The 17,332-nt window shown below is 41.2% G+C and overlaps 3 protein-coding genes across 10 annotated transcripts in view; all 3 read right to left on the reverse strand.

Moving 5' to 3' along the window:
• Positions 1–6,831: 6,831 nt before the first annotated feature.
• On the reverse strand, positions 6,832–8,869 carry LOC102288589 (fibroblast growth factor-binding protein 1). Its single transcript, XM_005936726.2, has 2 exons — positions 8,779–8,869; positions 6,832–8,690 (listed from the first exon to the last, which is right to left on the reverse strand). Exons 1-2 carry the CDS (start codon positions 8,847–8,849, stop codon positions 8,015–8,017), a joined length of 747 nt encoding a protein of 248 aa, XP_005936788.1. The 5' UTR covers positions 8,850–8,869; the 3' UTR covers positions 6,832–8,014.
• Positions 8,870–11,986: 3,117 nt separating this feature from the next.
• On the reverse strand, positions 11,987–13,285 carry LOC102288912 (fibroblast growth factor-binding protein 2). Its single transcript, XM_005936727.3, has 2 exons — positions 12,453–13,285; positions 11,987–12,286 (listed from the first exon to the last, which is right to left on the reverse strand). Exon 1 carries the CDS (start codon positions 13,255–13,257, stop codon positions 12,472–12,474), a length of 786 nt encoding a protein of 261 aa, XP_005936789.1. The 5' UTR covers positions 13,258–13,285; the 3' UTR covers positions 11,987–12,286; positions 12,453–12,471.
• A 1,691-nt stretch (positions 13,286–14,976) lies between these two features.
• Positions 14,977–17,332, reverse strand: part of prom1b (prominin 1 b) — a 27,218-nt gene continuing 24,862 nt past the window's right edge. For 5 of the 8 annotated variants that reach the window (XR_001336830.2, XR_001336829.2, XR_001336828.2 and 2 more), the window contains 3 exons: positions 17,103–17,259; positions 16,059–16,093; positions 14,977–15,973 (listed from right to left, as the gene is read on the reverse strand). Coding sequence is in view for 1 of the 8 variants with exons in the window: in XM_005936735.3 (XP_005936797.1) it covers positions 16,072–16,093 (22 nt within the window). In the remaining 7 variants the exon portion in view is untranslated. The remainder of the gene's footprint in view (positions 15,974–16,058; positions 16,094–17,102; positions 17,260–17,332) is intronic. The other 3 variants (XR_006055099.1, XR_001336827.2, XM_005936735.3) reach the window with 2 other exon arrangements.

Here is a 17,332-nt window from a genome sequence, read left to right on the forward strand (position 1 = left end):
TCACGGTGGTGTTGATCTATCTATCTATCTATCTATCTATCTATCTATCTATCTATCTTCTATCTATCTATCTATCTATCTGATCTATCTATTCTATCTATCTATCTATCTATCTATCTATCTATCTATCTATCTATCTATCTATCTATCTATCTATCTATCTATCTATCTTATTTCTTGAAAATCAAAAAATGAATTAATCCATGACTTTGAATAAGAACATAAATAATTTCCATTACAGTTTTTCTCAGTCGCTTTGGTGCGTTCCTCAGAACACCATTAACATTTGCACAGCAGTTAGTGCATTTCCCAAAACAATTAGTGCAAACTGCAAAACCTAGTGGATAGCCTGCAAAAGCACGTCACATGCACAGAATTGATTATCCATACCTCAAAAGCAAGTATCCATGTCAATGAAACTGTCAGTGCCATCAAAATGAAAAGTCTTGACACCATCTTTATGAACAAGATAGTCAAATGGCATTGTCATGTTTCCACTATGACAGTTTATAATTTCAGTGTTTCCCATTGCAAAAACAATTGGTGACACCTGAAAATGCTGACGACAGCACTATGGCCTACCTGTACAGCCATCTGAAATGTGCAGTAAAGTCACTGTAGATGTTATGGGAGTCTTGGGAGTAACTGAGACACTGAATACGTACGTTTCACATTTCCATTGTGTAGAAGTGTTTGTAATCCTACAGAATTGTGCAAAAGAAAAATATGCTACAGTCACTTGTTCACTGTAGAATACATGTAAACATAAAATCACCCATTTGGTAGAGCTGTGCACTAATGTGAACAATAAACAGCACATGTAACAGTACAGTAAATCATCTACATCACAACAGATGTTATCCCTCGCAATGCAGCGAGGAAAGTATCTCCTGGAGTGGCGAATCCATCCTCTGCAGGACCCTGCTGTGATGTCGTCACATGCTGCATCCATGGCTGCTAGCAGGGCCATTTGCTCATGTGGATGCCGGTCATAAACTTTCCACCTCCAGGCAGAGAAAAACTCCTCTATTGGATTAAGGAATGGGGAATATGGAGGGAGATATTCAACCAGAATTCTGTCATGTGCTGCAAACCACTCTCTGACCTGATGGGAGTGGTGAAAACGGACATATCCAGACAATGTGTGCAGTGTTTCCCTGGCTTCCAGCTCCAGTACACGCTTTAGAGAGAGACAGAAATGCAATGTCACAATATGCCTGTGTACAGTAACAAACAGTAATGCATGCATTTGGTAAAACACATTGTAGAGTATGTGCTGTGGAATTGCAAGTGTACTGCATGAAACTACGAAGTACTGTAAAACAGTTTGCAGTGCAGAACATAGAAGACCAGCTTTACCTGCACATACTGGTGACGGATCTCCTTCACCCTGTCACTGTTTCGTTCAAATGGCACTTTATACAATTGCTTCATGTGGATTTCATTTTTCTTGAGTACTCTGTCAATTGTTGAAATTGAAACAGATTCAATATTGCCAAATACCGTGTAATTCTCTATGACAGCGCTTTGTATTTCTCTCAGCTTTATTGCATTGTTTGCAATGACCATTGCACAAATGGCTTCTTCTTGCTGTGGGGTAAAAAGGGGCCCTCTTCCGCCTCCGCGAGGTTGTCTTACAATCCTATGTGGTGCAGAGTGAACTTTTTGTGAAATTGCAAATACAGTACAGTAACATGTGATGTGTCTGAGATGGCACAGTACAGTACAGTGTATTACTGTTTGCATACCTGTTTTCCCTACGGAATGTTTGAATGATTGAACTGACAGTAGTTCTTCCAATATTGGGTTGCACCCTTCGACCAGCCTCCTCCATGGTGAGGCCGTGATTGACAACATGGTCCACAATTGTAGCCCTTATTTCATTAGGAATCCGCCTATATCTGCCTCTTCTCCCTCTTCCCCTTCCCCTTCCTCCCCGCATCCTCACCCCTCTTCCACGGTGCTGACCTTCCATTTTGTGTCACAGAAGTGTAGAAATGGTACACACTAGCTCCTGCGCAGTTTATATATGCTTGCCAATTGGGGATTCACAGGATTCATCCATAATTGACAGTGAACAAGTTGTTTGTCATTGGTTACAACTAAACTTTCACACGCCTCCTCATGAGTGACAGCTGTAATTCACCTGAGATCAATTGTTCAATTTCGGAGACATTTCCAGGAACAATGATACAGAAAGGTATAGGATTTGCTTGACAGATGGCCAATATTTGGCATGTGATAACTAGTTCAACAATTTTGTGTGTGATGACTCAAGCAATGGATGTATGACTATTAGTTTTATTGGGAACGACTATTCAGCATCCATAGGTATGATTACTTTTGACTGACATGACATAAGCAAATGGAAATGTCAGAAAGCAGCAGGGAAATGTATGGAAGCAACTGATTCATGTCCAAAATCATTTGCAGTTTGTTCAGAGAGAGGAGAAATTGCTACTATGATGTGCACAAATGACTGAGTGTTGTGGAGGTTGAACTAATAGTTATGAGAATTTCAATTCTGATCTGAGAAACGCACCAAAGCGACTGAGAAAAACTGTAATGAAAAATTAGGCTAATCTGTTTGTTTGTTTTATACAGTTTTACAAGTCTTGAAAAACCAGCTGTTTGGCATTAAAGTCTTAAAAGGTCTAAATGTGTGAGCAGCTAAAGTGCTGATCTCTCTCCAAAAATTAGGCTAATCTGTTTGTTTGTTTTTTTTAACAGTTTTACAAGTCTATGAAAAACCAGCTGTTTTGGCATTAAAGTCTTAAAGTCTAAATGTTTCTGAGCAGGGCTAAAGTGCTGAACTGAAGACTTAGAAACGTGTTTTCACATGTTTTTTATTATTATTCATCAGGAAGACACTTGTACAAAAGGGTTTTGTGTCTTTAGACTGACTGAAGAGGAGATGGGAACACATCAAAAGGGTTTTCTAAAGAAGGTGATGTAATAGTTTGAACCAAGGACTCAAAGGCTGCTGCTTTCACAGCTATAGCTTCCTCTATAAGAGGAATAAACAAGACGAGACGTGCCCAGTGTAACCTATACATGAAGGATAAGGAGATACACATACCTGAATATGACTCAGATGAGCTGATGATTATTGATAATAATGAGTCTCCCCCCCAGGGGCTTCTTCACCTCATCAGGGCTTAGAGTAACAGTTTCAGATAATCCTTAGTCTTAACAGGGCTCCTCATGCTGTGAAGAGGCTTTACACAAATACTGTACAACATGTATTTACATTAGTATTTCATGAATTTTAAAGAAACAAAAAGACTACCATTAATTTTTGTTTGATTTCCTTTCTTTAACAGTGTCTGCAAGCCTCTTTGGCAGAAGCCCAAACTTTAGGTACAATTTGTTTAACACATTTCTTTTTTTTAAATCGATTTCTGTTTAAGGTCGAGAGGGCTCACAAAGTGACTCTGGATTCAAAAGAGAAGGACATATTATAATATTTGAATGCTTTTTTTTTTTACATAATACAACAACACTACAAGCCAATACCTACAAATCTTACAATCACATATAAATTCATATGTGTGTTTGATATACTTCATCAGTTTGCCGACCATCGAGAGTAACTTCAAGTCATCCGACAACGTCACCAAAGTGCCTGGGATTGAATTTCCTCTGGTATTTGCTCTCATTTGCTTTTCATTTTAACACACTGAAACTCTTGAAAACACAGAAGCAGTCTTTATGAGGTTTTCCATCCATCCCTCCTGCCATCCATCCATTTGTCCTCTTCTACTTATCCCATCCAAAGCTGGGGTGGGCATTATCCCAGCTGTCAAAGGGTGAGAGTTGGGATACACTGTGGAAAGGTCACCAGACTCTCACAGCGCTAACGCACAGAGAAAGACAACCGTTCATGTCTACGCCAAGTGTAGAATAACTCATTAACCTAACAAGCATGTCTTTGGACTGGGAGGAAGCTGGAGTACTGGGAGAGTCCATGCAGGCACAGGGAAAACATGGAAACTCCATACACAAAGGCCCCGGCATGATCACTTATATAAAAGCACAAGCAGAAGATAAAAAAATGACGTATTAAATATCAAGTCAAAATCATGGATTTAAAAAAAATTCTATGTGTAAGAAAGGTTAAAGTATAATGAAGTATAATAATCTATTAGGCGTCCATTAATATTCCTGTGTGTGATATTTTTGTAATTCGCAGTAATTTTACAAACACGGCAAAGAAGTCAGTCCTTGAATTTGAGTGGAAGAATCCACTTACAAATGGCTTATAAAGTGAATTGGCTCTGGATACTGGATCAGCTTAAGCAAACATTTAAGGATCTGATCCCTGTATCCTGCTTGTGGATTTTCCTTATTATCTGCACTCATCCCTGGGTAAAACAAATTAACCCACAAAATGACTAAAAATAGAGATGGGGAGACATTTTGGTGGTACTATTTCCTACTTCATCCTTAACCTCTGACTGTGTGGTGACACTTGATTGCACCCTTGAGCTGTGATGAAGGATTTGTTCGAACAGTTTGTCTTTGAGCATCTCTTTTATGGCGTCTGAGAGAGAGGACTGATGTGGAAAAGGTGGAAGTCACACTCCAGACAACTTTTATGTGTCTGTCTGAGGGAGCAAAGAGGTCAGAGGCAACACTCCCTTGTCCAGGTACCACACATATATGCACATGAGTGCACGCATCACACGTCTTACTACTTATATTTCTGTGAGAACAAGCGTTCGTGACACCGGTTGCTGTCACTGAGAAGATAATTAGAGGCTTCTGCAGGAAACTTCAAGAACAAGCCTCCTGTTTGGATGCCGTGCACAACTGGACCGGTTATGCATTTGAGTCTTTCATGATTTTGTGGAGTGTTAACCTCAGAGCAAGTCATCTGGGTCTCAACTCTGTGTGGTGTAGTTCACAAATCATTTCATCGACCATACTGAAGTGTGCTCTGATTGTGATGTCATTATGATGTTTTGTTCAGCACAAATGTCAGATACAAAGTTTAGAATTGTTGGAGGGCTTTAAAACACAAGCTTAAAACACATGTAAGGAGCTTCCATATTCCCCCTGTCCCTAAGTCTAGTCTAAGACGGCTGTAGGTGTGAATGTGAGTGTGAATGGTTATCTGTCTTCTGTGTTAGCCCTGTGAGAGACTAGCGAACTTTCCCTACCTCTTGCCCTGCTAGGATAAGGCCCACACCCCAACCTTGGATTGGATAAGCAGAAGAGGATGGATGGATACAATGGATGGATATGTGCGCTGCACAGAGACTGTTTGTGTACATTATCAAATCCACATTGTTATTCTTTGACTTGTAGAGCAGCTATGCATAATTTCACAGATCATACTAGTCCTTATTTATCTCATACGGGGCTTAGACCAGTCCCTCAGTTTATTTATATTTTTCCCTCTATCTCTATCCCAACTTTCTTCTGATTGGGTGCCCCTCAAAAACAGAAGGTTTAAACAGCAGATGTATTACTGTGTGCCCTATGATCATATTAGAAATATCCACTCTCACTGACATCATATGGAGCCAAGAGCAGAAAGAACATTTTTAAAATGTTAAAGCAGTCTGAGCAGTTATTTGTACATGATGAGCAGGGGCCTGTTTGGTGCCCTGGACGAACACTTGCTCCACATTTATATATATATAAGGATTGCAAATTAACATATTTTATTGTGACAACTGTTGTCGGAACCATACTAAATTTGACCTGATAAATATTTTTTGCGTGTGTGTGTGTGTGAGAGAGAGAGAGAGAGTATGCAAATGGCTAACAAACAGTCATTATAATTCGTCTTACATTGAGAATAGCAGACAAATCAACAACACACCTCTTCCAGTTAATGGCTAATTAACACTATGCTGAACACAGTCCGAAAGATTAACTGAGCCACATCTGTGTCTACTCTCTGACTACTGTTTACCATCATAGCCGAGTGGCTGACAAAAGTAAACGTTTTCCCAGTCCCTACTGATGAATGTTATCTTGTTTCAGGGTACATAATACATGCCATTATCCAAAGACACATCTGCTTACCTGTATCTTTCGCTCTTTTCTCCTCTTCTTTTCTCTTTTTTTCTAAACTGAGGACCTGATAGCTTTGACCTTTTCTTGTCCATCTTCCATCAGTAATTTTGCACTCCACTATCAACACCCAACCCCACAACAATATCTAACAGACCTACACCTTAGTGGAATCAGTTTTGTATATGTTTTTTTTCTTCTTCTGGGATTTCAAAACAACCCAGGAAAGAATAATTAATACATAATGGGCTTGATAACATTATGAATTGATAATGTTATGATTGATTGTTATCCATTGATAACATTATGAATGAAATCTGCACTATTTGATAGCAGCACACCCCCTCCCCTTTCGACAGGTTGTGTGTGAGCAGCAGCAGCAGCAAGCAGGTGCACCGAGGGCCCTCACGCTCACTTATATGTGAGTGATAGAATTTAGAAAACACATCGGTGCAAATTATAAGTCTATATCATAACGTCTTCTGGTTTTGTGTTTGTTGTAGGTCTGTCAACGCGTTAACGCTGTCATTACAATTAATGCAATAAAAAATTTTAACGCAATCAATCTATCTGGTGAGCAAAATAGACAAACTTTGGACAAACTGCCCAAAATGCGTTGACAGAGACATTTCAGGGATTTTGAGTCATTCTCCAGGTGGACTAATTGCATTAATCGTGATGTTAACGTTGGAAGCCCTGGTTTTTTTTGTTTTCATTTGTTTTAGAGAATCCCCCGCTGTCCCGCCCCTCTCCTCCCTGTGCAGCAAGCAGCAGGGGCACCTGGTAAATGGAGGGCGCCCTTACTCCTCGCAAATTGCCAATGCCATGATGCAGCATGGCCCATGTTGCCCATATCAAAAACCGCCACTGATGATGAGTTCCTTGACTATGATTAATGAGACTAGTAAATGGACTTGAATATATAAAACACATGGTTTTACTGCTCTTACTGAGCAATCAGAGCTCATTTAGACTACAAGCCACAGTCACCCAGTGCTTGTTATTCAATGTGTAAGGACATCTCAGAATGTACACTGGTGAACCGGAGAAATAACCACCAATCTTCCAATCAGCAGACACAGTCACTCCAGCCAACAATAATATGCACAAAAAGTATTTGAGTAAAAAGTTGGAACTGTTGGAAACACTGTTTTAATGAAATAAGACTTAGTGAGGACAAGAAAAGACAAAATCTGACACGTTTGCTGTTTATATTGTTTATCAAATTGCTCAAGGACTAAAAAACACAAATGTGGAGGACAAACACAGATTCTTCCATTAGTGGTTGAATGATGACCAGAGGTAGAAGAAAACAGACAACTCATCATAATGAGCACTTCTGCGAGACAAACAGCAGTGGAAGAAGCATTCGGGTCAGTTACATTAAAGTAACAACAGCAGTGCAGTTAATCATACTTGCAAAAGCATTAAAATGTTTCCTGTCTGCAGGTCGGGGATTAGGTTTTAGATCCTAGGATCAGAACAGCGCTTCAATGACACAACATGAGGTGATTATACATAAACACACAGAGAAACTGACACTTTATACTTATCACTCTGACTATATCTGATCATGCAATAAACGTGTCTTTTTCGATTATACATGTACAAATTATCACAATGTTATATTTTAATGTATTAACATGAAAGAAAATATTCAAAATTAAAGTCCATGAATGATGAATGTCTGAGCAGCGTTTAACAGTGAAGGTAATTAGAGCATGTCTACTTTATGGGATAAAACACAAGGATAAAAAAAAATGCCAGAGTAACACAGAAAATCCTTACTTTTCACAATTGCCCATACATTATGGCATTTCCAAGAAACTAAAATCTTCAGCTCTGATCTGTTGAGTCAAACTCAACTCATAAATAAGATCACCTGAGTAAAATCTGTAGACTCAAACTGGTGCGCATGCGCACAGAGAATAATCTGATTATTGCTGATTAGAAATAAAAGACACAAAAAAGCCGCTCATGCGTCCTGGAGCTAGCAGTCCTCCTCGCTTTGCATCATGGACAGAAAGAAAGAGCACACGCTGGCCCAAGAGCTGCCGCAGTACTCTTCAGCCGTTTTGCCGTGGTCCGCGCGCCGCCTCGTGCACGCTGTCGTTGCAGTGGAGGTGGAGTGAGATGATGGGGGCGGTGAGGGAGGCTGAGTCCCCGGGTCTCCGGACTGAGCGGAGACACGGGAGCTCGAGATGTCCAGTTTGAAGTGCGCACTTCGTGGTGCGCGCTTACACATCCCGGCCCTCACCAGCGCGCGCTCGTCCTTGCACACTTTACCTTGGAGCCGTTTAAGCGCGCGTGCCACCTGCTTCCAAAAGTTTAGGGGCTCGGACAGGTAACCCGGGCAACCCCGGGGTTTGGCGTTGTATTCACAGCGCAGGTCGGCGATCCCGCCTGTGACGCGCGCCTCCGGGTTCTCGCATTTGACCAGTAGCTGGACCGCGTCCCTGACTTCGCTGGCGACCCACGTGCACTGCATCCTTTCCTTTGCGGAGAACTTTCCCCGGCCACCCGCTACACCCACCTTGGACACGGCTCTGTCCGATTTTCGGGCACCGCAGGACAGAGAGACCAGCTGTCCGAGGAAAGCCAGCAGCAGCCAGGGAGCTGAAGCCTTTAGTAGCAGCATGATGTGTTTCAGCAGAGTAACTTTCCACCTGAAAGCAAATATATGTCTATAAATGGTGACTCTCAAAAAAAGTGCAGCTGAAATGTCTCAACACCGAGGTGCTGTTCCTAACTTACCGACAATGGCTAGTGTTGCTGTGCGTAAAACTTCTTCTTGTGCTGCTACTGCCGTGCCACATGGCTTTCATGCATAGGTACTATCACGCCCACTGCTTCCGTCCAGCACACGCACGCCCCCCCCCCCCCCCCCCCCACCCCCCCCCCCCCCCCCCCCCACACACACACAGTGGCAGCAGTTCCTTATCAGATTATGTTTTGCTATGACATGCCCAAAACGGATTTTTCCACCTCTTACAGTGAGCAGAAGTGAAGATGATCAGTGGGTGATGTGTCAGCATGTCAGTACACGTTCTTGGTTGATCCTAAAGAGCCACCATGAGCCTGATTACCATTACAACTCCAACCCTCTGCTGTCTTCAGGAGATACGTCCCCAGATTATGTTCGCAGGTTTTGTGTTTCTTCTTCTTTTTTCCCCTGTTTTTATAAAAAGATTCTTGATCATCTAATAATAACCAAGATTAAAAAGAGGACAATAAAAATTAAACATGAGGACAATCGATTCTTATGAAAAAAGACTGTATTCTTTGGATCATAACTTTAATTTTCCATGTTAAACTCAAAATACCATTAGGGATTATAAAGCTGCTGATCATAGTTCCCTATAAAGAACCAAATATCCATCTTCCCTGGAGTTGGTGGAGATCAAACACAGAACTAACGGAGTCTTACAGAGAGACCAGAGGCACAAAGTTGCTGTTCTGGATTTTAAATAAGCAAAAGTCTGGTATGAGTTCTCTTGTGATGCACACATATGTGTCTAATCCAGACCAATGTTTTATGGTCTTTTTTATTTTATTTTACTGCATATATTCTGATTTCCCATCATAGGAAAATATTGTTTTACCTACACAAGTGTAAAATTACATAACTCCATGTTACTTGTATCTAGTAACTGACCACTCCTTATAGCTCACATGTGAATTGTTCCCATTTCTTTAGTCGAATCTGTAAAAGAAATACCAGGTAACAGTTTGACAGGCAAAAAATAGTGTTTTTGCACCAACAAGGTGATTCCCAAAGAACTATTAGCTGAAAATGTGGCACAAGGTGTGCAGTGAGTCCTTAAAAATATGGGGAAACTGGATAAGAGGAAAGAAGAATCAACAGGCTCAAAAGCAACTGTCCACTGCAGATGAACAGTATCTGAAAGTCACATCCTTAAGAAATGTTGTGCCGTGTCCTTCAAGAGGTTGTACCTTTTCCCCTTTTTTTTTATAATATAGAGAAGTAAAGGAGGACTCAAGAGTTTTGCACAATACTGTAAATTGTAAATCATTTAAGGTGAGTGGACTGAGATCTGAAGTTTAATAATCAAATTAAGGCAGTGGTAAAATCTAGCTTCTTTCAGCTCAGGCAGCTGGCAAAAATAAAGCCAATTCTTTCACGACAGCACTTTGAGACAGTGATCCACGCCTTTGTTAGCACTCAGCTGGATTACTGTAATGCACTTATATTGGGGTCAGCGCATCATATATTACTCATCTACAGAGGGTGCAAAATGCTGCAGCTCATCTTTTAACTGGCACTCGAAAGTTTGAGCACATTTCCCCTATTTTAGCTTCACATCACTGGCTGCCCATTTCTATTAGGATTTATTTTAAAATTCTTTTATTTGCTTTTAAAGCTCTCCATGGCCAAGCCCCATCTTATCTCTCTGAGCTGCCACAGCCTTATACACCCACCCGTTCTCTCAGGTCAGCTGATCAGCTGCTCCTGAATGTACCAGGACTGGGCGTAAACTTAGAGGAGATCGTGCTTTTGCTGTAGCAGCTCCAAAACTGTGGAACGAGCTTCCTTTAGAGATTAGACAGGCCAGTTCTTTAGCTGTTTTTAAGTCACTCTTGAAAACCCACCTCTTTACCCTGGCCTTTGACACCACGTGAGATGTTGGTTTTTATTTTTATTTTATTTTTTATTTTAGTCGTTTTTAGTTGATTCGATGCTGTTTTATCTTGTTTTTGTTTTAATATAGGGCTGTTTTAATTTTATGCATTATGTTTTTATTTATTTTTGCTGTTTTCTGTTATTCTATTGTTTTTAACTTATTTTCTGTACAGCACTTTGTTCCTGTGCTGGGTATTTGAAAGTGCCTTATAAATAAAATTGGATTAGATTGGTGAGGACTTGGTTTAGAGAGTTATCGTATGCTTTCAGGAAATGATTGCAAGTCAGTGTAAAGTCCTTTAAAGTGATGTAAACTATGACTTTGTGCTTGTTTGTCTCCATGTTTGTTTTGGACACATTTCAGGAAAAATGGTTGCTCCTCTTCACACCTTCATGTCACCACTAGAACAGGGCCCCAATCTGTTTTTGAGCTCCCAGCTCAGCAGCATCATCTTGTGTTCACCACAGGTTAAACAGCCTAAAAACAGATCACAAGTACAGTACTTTCTACTCCACAGTAGTTAAAGGCAAATATTATACAGAAAGTAAAATGATGAACGATTGACTCCAGCAATAATAGTTGCAGGTTTTTATATTTATATTTGTGCTTCCAATTTCCTCTTTAAATCTGCACACATTCCAGTGTTGTAATTATATTAAATCAGGCCTATAATAAACTATAGAGTTTGTTTTAGTCTTATATTAATACCTGAAACAAATTCTATAGATTTCTTATGGTCAGAGAGCACAACACGGAGAACACAGCTCTCACTTTGATTTGGCTTGTTGTCATTCTCACTTTTTTTTTGCTTAGCTTACTTAGCTTACAACACATTTAAATTTCAAAGACTTTTTCCTATAGAACTTATAGTAAATAGAAATTTGCAATATCACACAGGACTTCTACTTCCTCTTTTTTGCTTATTCCGTCTTTGGGACTGAAAAAAAATCAAAGTGCTAAATGTGACGTAACTCTCCCGTCTTTATCAGATTGTGTGTGTGTTTCACAGCCACCACATCCATTTCCACTCGTCTTCGGCATGCGCACAGACCCCCTCTGTTCCTGCACACAGCAGCTCTCAGGACTCAATTCATCAGCTCATACACAGACGTTTTTAGCTCTGCTCAGACACCTCCTGCACCTCATGGGTTCTTTCAGACTTCGTGTCGCATGGTAGCAGCTTCCCCAGCTGGACAGCAGTCGCGGTGCTCCAGCCGAAGGGTGGAAAGAAACAAGATCTCCTTTTAATAAATGAGCGTGAAAGCTCTCTGCTTTGTTTCAGCTCAGTAGAAGAAGAAACAGAGGGACACAGAAAAGAGGAGGGCCACCACTCGGATTTTATTCTCTTCTGCAATTAAAGCTGGAGGGAATTTTCCATCATATACAAACAGAAACACATGCCTGCTATATTTTCTCCTTTGTCTTGCTGTCATTTTGACACATTCAAAAAAAAAAAAAAAGACACTACAGGAAAGAAATCATCTGCTAATTGCACACAGGTGTAGGTCAAGGGTTTTGGTCTCAGTCTGTAGGGTGCTGTAACGCGAGGAGTTCGATCAAATGACTCCAGGAGCGTCCACACAGAGGTCAAAGATGGAAGTGTGGATGGGGCACTCCAACTGAAATAAAAACAAAAAAGCACTCAGGAACATATTGTACTAGCATTTTCAAACTTAAATGACAAGAAAAAGTCACATTTTCACATTAAAAATGTAAGTTTATAAGCGTGTTCATTGCTAAGATCACTCCCTCTTTGCCCTTTCTTTTCCTTCATTCGTCACTTACCTGTGGCTGCGGTATCGTCTCAGTTTTGGAACCAGTTGATGACGTAGGTGCAGATGCCTTGGAAGCTCTTCCAGCAGTAATCGGATGCAAGACGGGAAGCTGTGGATTCAGGCAGCTCCGTCGGGTGATCACTGGTTTTCTCAGGCTTAGGAGTAGTCTTCCTGCTCTGACGCCCCTTGCCTGGCTGCTTATTGGGCTTCACAGGTTTAGGAGAAGTAACAGGCTTGGTCTGAGCTGGCAGTGCTGGTTTACGTGGTTCCTGAGCGGGCTTGGAGGGCTTCAAGTTGGCTGTTTTGGGCCAGGAGGCCAGCAAGGTCATCTGAGTCTCATCTGGGTATTTCTTGCACATGTGCGGGCGGTAGATTTTAGTTCCCTGGCAGGCGTGGCTCAGTTTCCTCAACTCCCACATCATCTGTGTGAAGTAGTGGCGAGGGTTCTGGTTGTAGGCCCGGCACAGGATGGGTTTGCCCTGGAAGTCGCAGTAGTAAGAGTGTCCTGGGGTTTGGCCCTTGCAGGAGACACGAAGGCGGGTGTAGTTCTCTGGTGCAGACACCACCATGGTGCAGGAGTCTTTGGTCTTGGTGCTGAATCTGATGGGTTCATCCCAGATGCTGCGCTGCTGCTGCTTGTCATTGTCGCTGCTGTTGTCGGTTTGAGCATTTGAAACACAAACAGCTGCTGCTGAAACCAGCAGCAACAGTCTCAACCCAGCTCTCATGGTGTTCAGCGTGGACTGATGGACGGGCGAGGGCTCAGGGGTGATGTGTCCGCAAAGAAAGTTAAGGTGTGGAAGGACGGAAAGCATGCAACTGGGAATTTATAAAGCTGAAGCTCACAAAGAAGGCATTATTCAGTTAAGCTGAAAAGTTTTAACCCCTCCCTTATGCTACAGACACACACAGAGCAACCACAAGGTTCGTGTGGTATGCTAAAAAAACACCAAGGAGTAACGTATGGAAGGAAAGGGTGAACATAAACTTAGAGATGAAGACAGGAAAAGGAGGGGGGTTGGCTTGTGGGAGCCGAGGGAGAATTAAGAGGTCTGAAGAACACGCATGAGGCCAAATAGCTGCAAGTCATTATGCAGTGTCACATAAGAGGTTCATTGACCATTGATCAGGAGGGGAGAGCAGTGAGGCTCCAGAGCCACACTGCAGGCTCAGGTTACTTGGTGGAGATTTAAGAGTTGATATGTGACTCAGTAAAACAACAAATCTTTAGATGTTTGATGACTTTTGTTGCAGAATTAATTGAAATGGACTTCTAGGACGTCTCTCAAAGTTTCCAAAGATGGTAAATTATGTTTTACTTGCAGTACATATCTTACACTACAGGAGTGTTTTTGGTTGCACCTGGAGAAAATGTTTTATCCTGATAGTTTGAGAGGGTCTGACTGCAAATCTCACATCCGGGGACACCTCTAGAGTCTGCGGGCGGAGGTAGAGCAGGTCATCTGCTAAGTGGAAGGTCAGCGGTTTGATCCCTGTGGCTCTTCCAGTTAGAGCCGGGAATCTATCTAAAGATAGTGAACTCAAGAAACAGCAGTCCATTTATCATTTACCACATGCACACAGCGACTCTGTTGGCAGCTCTTGCATACATGAGCTGTTAATGTTGTGAGCTGTTTGGATTGAGCGGGCATGGCGTAGGTTTACTGCCTGGTAGTTTAAATTTAAATATCCCCCTTCCCCCCTACTGCATAAGCACTCCCATTCCTTGGGCACCACCAGTCTGGAGAGCCTGAGTTCAAAGTCAGACTAGACTGAAAATTTCCGCATTAGCTAGCGGGTTTGTTTGCTGAGTGAAAGAGTGTGTAAGTGCACGCACAGCCTCAGTGCATTCTGGGAGTTTTTATTTTTATGGCGGTTAGCCTAATGAAAAGCTCAGCTGGAAGAAACGCTGAGGATGTGTGTGTGTGGGCTGTCTGCACCATGTTTTCCTGTATTTAGTTCTCTTCTCATACGGTGCAACAGCATCACACCACCTCTAACCAGAGATGGGCAGTAACGCGTTACTTCTGATTACTTTTTTCAGGTAACGAGCAAAGTAAGGGATTACTATTACAAAAACAGTAATTAGATTACCGTTACTTTCCCGTAGGAACGCTGCGTTACTGCGTTACTAAAACAGTGATTTTTTGCGAGAATGTCTCACGACAGTGACGTAAGCGAGTGCGCCGTTAGTGACAACAGCTGTGTGCAGATCAACAATGGATCACATATCGATTGTGGGAGAGAGTATGAGCGTGCAGCGTTCAAAGCGTGGAAGTACTGACCTTACTTTGAGTTTGATTCCATAAAAAGTGACAAAAACATTAGCGTCCATCGTGCGTGGGAAGAAAACTTCTTTTTACAGCGAAAAAATCCCCTAAACTTCCACATGAGCATCACGTGTGTTCCTGAGCACGTATCAAACTCCTTTTAAGTCATTTTTTTAAAGGTTTTGCACACAATAAAACATTTCCTTTATATTTAGAAACGTGTGATTTATGAACCATGTTTATGCAATAAAAAACAGACGACACTGGATTTGAGTTTTTATTTAGAGATTTGCATCCTCACCACAAGCCCAGTTGTGTTTTTCAGACCTTTAATATTGCAGAGGCTTCTGGGAATTTTATTTGACAACACAAGCAACAGGCCCTCATTAACAGTCTGGTGAAACATGATATTTTGTGTGTCATCGCTCCTTAAATCCTGTTAAAACAGCGCTTACCAAACTTTTGAAGCTGATCAAACAAGTTGACAGCCTACATACAGTTTTTATGAACAAACAACAACATAAACAGGAACTTAATTAAATTTAGTTAAATAAAAGCTGATTCAATAGAATAAGCACATGTGTGTATTTAATAGCTTGTAACACTTTGTAGTACACTGCGCAGTCTTCATGTTTCAAGGATGTACTGAGCCGAGCAGAGCTGCCGCTTTGCTGCTTAAATGAATAATTCAATACCTTTGGTCTCTTTGGTCAAAAACACAGCTGCACAGCTGTTTGGTAGATTCCCATGAGAGATGTGATCTGTGTCAGTTCTGAAAGAAAGCGAGTAGCTACTTTTTTTTTTCAAATTGTCAAACCATTCCTTAAATAAACACCTGCTAAGTGCAACCTGTTTGATGCAAATTATGTAAGCTATATTACAAATATTCACAGAGAAAAAGAAAGCTATTACTACAAACCTACTTACATGTTATAAAACAAAGTTTAACAAAAAATATATAAAACTTTCAAAAGACTTGAAAGTGTAAAAACTGTACACTTGTGTTGCCTTGTTTAAAACTGATTATGTAAGTACAAATTGATTCTCTATGCAGCTAAATATGCAGCTGTTGGTGTACATAATAAAATGGTAAAGGGGTCGAGAAAACACTTCATAGGATTTTGCTGGCATTAGTGGTTTTGTCAAATGGCCTGAAGGACTACTGAAAGATGCCTTCATCCCAGAGTTCACGATTGTTCTTCCCTTTTGTCCTTGGAAGTGTTAAAAGATCTGAATCGGAAGCCTAAACAGCCCAGTGATCCTGGAAACGAAGAAAGCTTTTAGAAAAATAAAGTGCACTAAGAGTCAGGTATGAAATATGTGAAGAGATACAGATGAGCGCTTACCACAAAGGGAAGATCAGTTCCAGTTCTCCTGTCCACTGTGGAGGGAAAAGAAAAGGTAATGTTTTATGTTAATGACTGGAACATCAGTCAAATCATCAGGAAGAGCATCTGGAGCTGTTGCGACACCTTGTGACTGTTACTGTCATTGCTATTATTATAAGTTGCAGGGTGAGGGTGATGGTTTTTTTTAAAAACACATAGTAGATGATTATAAAAAGCAAATGATTTCCTGTGGTCCACACAATGGGAATCACTTCCACAAATCTTTGAAGATTGGAGGGTAAACATGTACACAGGTATACAGGAATTATATTCATATTTCTATAGCTGAAATATGTGAGAGTTACACACAGAATAATATTTATTAATTTATTTTCCTGTGAGGTTTTCACCTGCACACATTCAAAGCCAGGACTTGTGTTTTGGGGCCTTTACTGTTATTTCACAACTGGTGGGGAAAACACGAGTTTTCCAACATTTTTTTAGTGTTTGAAAATAGTTTTGGGTGCTCTGTTATTCAGAAGGAAACACAAATCAAGCATGCAGAGCTTTCGTTCGTGACTCCTTCCAGGATTAAACCAGGGACCTTTCAGGAATCTAAAAAATGATTTTCTTGTTTGTTTGTTTTTTCCAAATAATAGATTGATTCATTTTTGGTCTTAACACAAGAAAAATGTTTCAGAAAAATAGTGTAGCATTAGGTTTCTTCTGTTTTGTCCTGTTGAGGCTCATTTTCCTTTAACTGGAGAACACAACAGCGCTTCAAACACAAAAGCAAAAATTTTTCTCTCTTCCTTTGACTGAACACTGCATATATCCAGGGATGAAAACTGATCTAATTGAGGCACAATCTGGATGCCTGACACATGGCAGCATCATGTGGATATAAGCAGTTACCTCCATCACAGAAAACTTCATTTCAGTGGGCTCTGATGTTTGAATGCAGTGATGGATGAAGAAGATAAGAGGGAAGTCAGGAAAAAGAAGGATGTTTCTGTCAGAATGAAATCAGCGGAGTGATGGTGGGATGCTGGATGGTCTTACATGGCTGGTTGTTAGCGTAGCTGTAAGGGTTAGTGGAGTCATCAGTGATCGTCAATACCTCATCAGCAGGGAGAGAGTTCCAGTGGGTCACCAGACTGAGTAGCTCGGGGGGGCAGAGGCCCGAGGGAACCGAGTCAGAGTGTCAGAATAGGGAGAGCTGAATGCACACACACACACACACACACACACACACACACACACACACACACACACACACACACACACACACA

Source organism: Haplochromis burtoni, unplaced genomic scaffold (genome assembly GCF_018398535.1).
Source record: "Haplochromis burtoni strain Fernald_Lab_line unplaced genomic scaffold, NCSU_Asbu1 Contig_213, whole genome shotgun sequence".
Lineage (NCBI taxonomy): Eukaryota > Metazoa > Chordata > Actinopteri > Cichliformes > Cichlidae > Haplochromis > Haplochromis burtoni.

Excerpts from the sequence above, each read along its gene's own strand:
- LOC102288589 (XM_005936726.2), bottom strand. The coding sequence starts at position 8,849 with ATGAAAGCCATGTGGCACGGCAGTAGCAGCACAAGAAGAAGTTTTACG. Across the intron at positions 8,691-8,778 it reads AGCAACACTAGCCATTGTCG|GTGGAAAGTTACTCTGCTGA; the intron begins GTAAGTTAGGAA and ends ATTTGCTTTCAG.
- LOC102288912 (XM_005936727.3), bottom strand. The coding sequence starts at position 13,257 with ATGCTTTCCGTCCTTCCACACCTTAACTTTCTTTGCGGACACATCACC.